Below are 3,344 nucleotides of genomic sequence, written 5' to 3'. Positions count from 1 at the left end.
ATTTTTTTTTAAGCTGAAGGGTGCAGGGGCAAGTCTAACTAACTGCAGACGCTGTTAGATACCTTGCTACAGCAAATTCCGTCCCAACATTTCAGGTCGGTTAACTCTGTTTCTCTCTCCACAATCGCCTCTTTTAATAGGAGACACCAGGGGTGATTTTAAACCCCAAGAACGGGTGGGTTGGGGGCGGGTTGGGAGTTGAAAACAGTCTGTTTTGGGGTCGCAACCGCAAAATTTTCGGACTTTGCATTCCCAGTGGGAAGCCTGTGCTTTTACGCGCCAACCTTAAACCTGGAAATAAAGCCGGGTTGCGGTGGCGACCCAAAAAAACAATTATTTTCAACTCCCACCCGCCCCCAACCCACCGGTTCTTGGGGTTTAAAATCTCCCCCATTGTGTTGCCCAGGGTCATCCACACAAATAAAAGAAATCTAACAAAAGTGCCTCCTTTTTAGAGTTGTAAACAATTTTACAACACCAAGTTATAGTCCAGCAATTTTATTTTAAATTCACAAGCTTTCGGAGGCTTCCTCCTTCCTCAGGTGAACGACGAAGGGGGAAGCCTCCGAAAGCTTGTGAATTTAAAATAAAATTGCTGGACTATAACTTGGTGTTGTAAAATTGTTTATAATTGTCAACCCCAGTCCATCACCGGCATCTCCACATCCTTTTTAGAGGGCCACAAACAATAAACAGCCAAATCACACAAAAGAAAAAGCAAACTTACACAGATGCTGCCTGACCTGCTGAGTGTTTCCAGCATTTTCTGTTTGCCTGAGGAAGGAGGAAGTCTCCGAAAGCTTGTGAATTTAAAATAAAATTGCTGGACTATAACTTGGTGTTGTAAAATTGTTTACAAAAGCTTTAAAGATGAGCAGAGGGCCATATATTTAAGTAGATTTGTGCTCGATTATAAATCTCACTCCTGATGTCAAACAATTCCGAATAACTTTATGGGAAGTGAGATTATTTGCTGTTTTTAAGTGCTGTACAAGCAGAGGTGGGTGCAATGCTGGGGGCCCGGGCTGGCGGTGGTGGTGGTGAGTCAGTCGGCACACATAAGTGGATGTTGCCTTTAAGAGACCGCGCCCGCCCCTTTAAGCGAGCCCTGGTCAAGATGGCGGCAGCGCGGTGATGGGAGAGCGAGGCCCGGACCGGAGCGGCCTGGCCGGCGGAGCCTGACCCCGGCCCCGGGCCTACGATTCCGCACCATGCTCAGCAAGTATTTCCTGATGGGGCTCCGCAGCTTTGTGTGGCTGGCGGTGAAGGTGTGGAGCGTGTGTGTGGAGGCGGCGCGGAGACAACTCCGCTCGGTGAGTGCGGGCCGGACCGGGCCGGGGGTGAGAGAGGGAGACGTGGAGTGGAGGGAGAGAGAGAAGGGGGCAGGCGGGGAGAGAGAGAGAGAAGGGGGCAGGCGGAGAGAGAGAGAGAAGGGGGCAGGCGGAGAGAGAGAGAGAGAGAAGGGGGCAGGCGGAGAGAGAGAGAGAGAGAAGGGGGCAGGCGGAGAGAGAGAGAGAGAGAAGGGGGCAGGCGGAGAGAGAGAGAGAAGGGGGCAGGCGGAGAGAGAGAGAGAAGGGGGCAGGCGGAGAGAGAGAGAAGGGGGCAGGCGGAGAGAGAGAGAAGGGGGCAGGCGGAGAGAGAGAGAGAAGGGGGCAGGCGGAGAGAGAGAGAGAAGGGGGCAGGCGGAGAGAGAGAGAGAGAGAAGGGGGCAGGCGGAGAGAGAGAGAGAGAGAAGGGGGCAGGCGGAGAGAGAGAGAGAGAGAAGGGGGCAGGCGGAGAGAGAGAGAGAGAGAAGGGGGCAGGCGGAGAGAGAGAGAGAGAGAAGGGGGCAGGCGGAGAGAGAGAGAGAGAGAAGGGGGCAGGCGGAGAGAGAGAGAGAGAGAAGGGGGCAGGCGGGGAGAGAGAGAGAGAGAGAAGGGGGCAGGCGGAGAGAGAGAGAGAAGGGGGCAGGCGGAGAGAGAGAGAAGGGGGCAGGCGGAGAGAGAGAGAGAAGGGGGCAGGCGGAGAGAGAGAGAGAGAAGGGGGCAGGCGGAGAGAGAGAGAGAGAAGGGGCAGGCGGAGAGAGAGAGAGAGAGAGAAGGGGCAGGCGGAGAGAGAGAGAGAGAGAGAAGGGGCAGGCGGAGAGAGAGAGAGAAGGGGGCAGGCGGAGAGAGAGAGAGAGAAGGGGGCAGGCGGAGAGAGAGAGAGAGAGAGAGAGAAGGGGGCAGGCGGAGAGAGAGGGAGAAGGGGGCAGGCGGAGAGAGAGAGAGAGAGAGAAGGGGCAGGCGGAGAGAGAGAGAAGGGGGCAGGCGGAGAGAGAGGGAGAAGGGGGCAGGCGGAGAGAGAGGGAGAAGGGGGCAGGCGGAGAGAGAGGGAGAAGGGGCAGGCGGAGAGAGAGGGAGAAGGGGGCAGGCGGAGAGAGAGAGAGAGAAGGGGGCAGGCGGAGAGAGAGAGAGAGAAGGGGGCAGGCGGAGAGAGAGAGAGAGAGAGAGAAGGGGGCAGGCGGAGAGAGAGAGAGAGAGAGAGAAGGGGGCAGGCGGAGAGAGAGAGAGAGAGAGAAGGGGGCAGGCGGAGAGAGAGAGAGAGAGAGAAGGGGGCAGGCGGAGAGAGAGAGAGAGAGGGGGCAGGCGGAGAGAGAGAGAGAGAGAGAGAAGGGGCAGGCGGAGAGAGAGAGAGAGAGAAGGGGGCAGGCGGAGAGAGAGAGAGAGAGAAGGGGGCAGGCGGAGAGAGAGAGAGAAGGGGGCAGGCGGAGAGAGAGAGAGAGAAGGGGGCAGGCGGAGAGAGAGAGAGAGAGAAGGGGGCAGGCGGAGAGAGAGAGAGAGAAGGGGGCAGGCGGAGAGAGAGAGAGAGAAGGGGGCAGGCGGAGAGAGAGAGAGAGAGAGAGAGAAGGGGGCAGGCGGAGAGAGAGAGAAGGGGGCAGGCGAGAGAGAGAGAGAAGAGAGAGAGAAGGGGGCAGGCGGAGAGAGAGAGAGAGAAGGGGGCAGGCGGAGAGAGAGAGAGAGAGAGAAGGGGGCAGGCGGAGAGAGAGAGAGAGAGAGAGAAGGGGGCAGGCGGAGAGAGAGAGAGAGAAGGGGGCAGGCGGAGAGAGAGAGAGAGAAGGGGCAGGCGGAGAGAGAGAGAGAGAAGGGGGCAGGCGGAGAGAGAGAGAGAGAGAGAAGGGGGCAGGCGGAGAGAGAGAGAGAGAGAGAAGGGGGCAGGCGGAGAGAGAGAGAGAAGGGGGCAGGCGGAGAGAGAGAGAGAAGGGGGCAGGCGGAGAGAGAGAGAGAAGGGGGCAGGCGGAGAGAGAGAGAGAAGGGGGCAGGCGGAGAGAGAGAGAGAGAGAAGGGGCAGGCGGAGAGAGAGAGAGAGAGAGAAGGGGGCAGGCA

At 58.0% G+C, this 3,344-nt stretch overlaps 1 protein-coding gene across 6 annotated transcripts in view; it reads left to right on the top strand.

The window, feature by feature from the left end:
• Positions 1 to 1,077: 1,077 nt before the first annotated feature.
• Positions 1,078 to 3,344, top strand: part of LOC137301177 (CTD nuclear envelope phosphatase 1-like) — a 46,479-nt gene continuing 44,212 nt past the window's right edge. For 4 of the 6 annotated variants that reach the window (XR_010958241.1, XM_067970632.1, XM_067970631.1 and 1 more), the window contains exon 1: positions 1,078 to 1,313. Coding sequence is in view for 5 of the 6 variants with exons in the window: in XM_067970632.1 (XP_067826733.1) it covers positions 1,212 to 1,313 (102 nt within the window). In the remaining variant the exon portion in view is untranslated. The remainder of the gene's footprint in view (positions 1,314 to 3,344) is intronic. The other 2 variants (XM_067970635.1, XM_067970634.1) reach the window with 1 other exon arrangement.

The sequence above is a fragment of the Heptranchias perlo genome, chromosome 32 (assembly GCF_035084215.1).
Source record: "Heptranchias perlo isolate sHepPer1 chromosome 32, sHepPer1.hap1, whole genome shotgun sequence".
NCBI classification, from domain to species: domain Eukaryota; kingdom Metazoa; phylum Chordata; class Chondrichthyes; order Hexanchiformes; family Hexanchidae; genus Heptranchias; species Heptranchias perlo.
The sequence above is the reverse complement of the archived record's forward strand: the minus strand, read 5'-3'. Positions and strand labels throughout refer to the sequence as shown.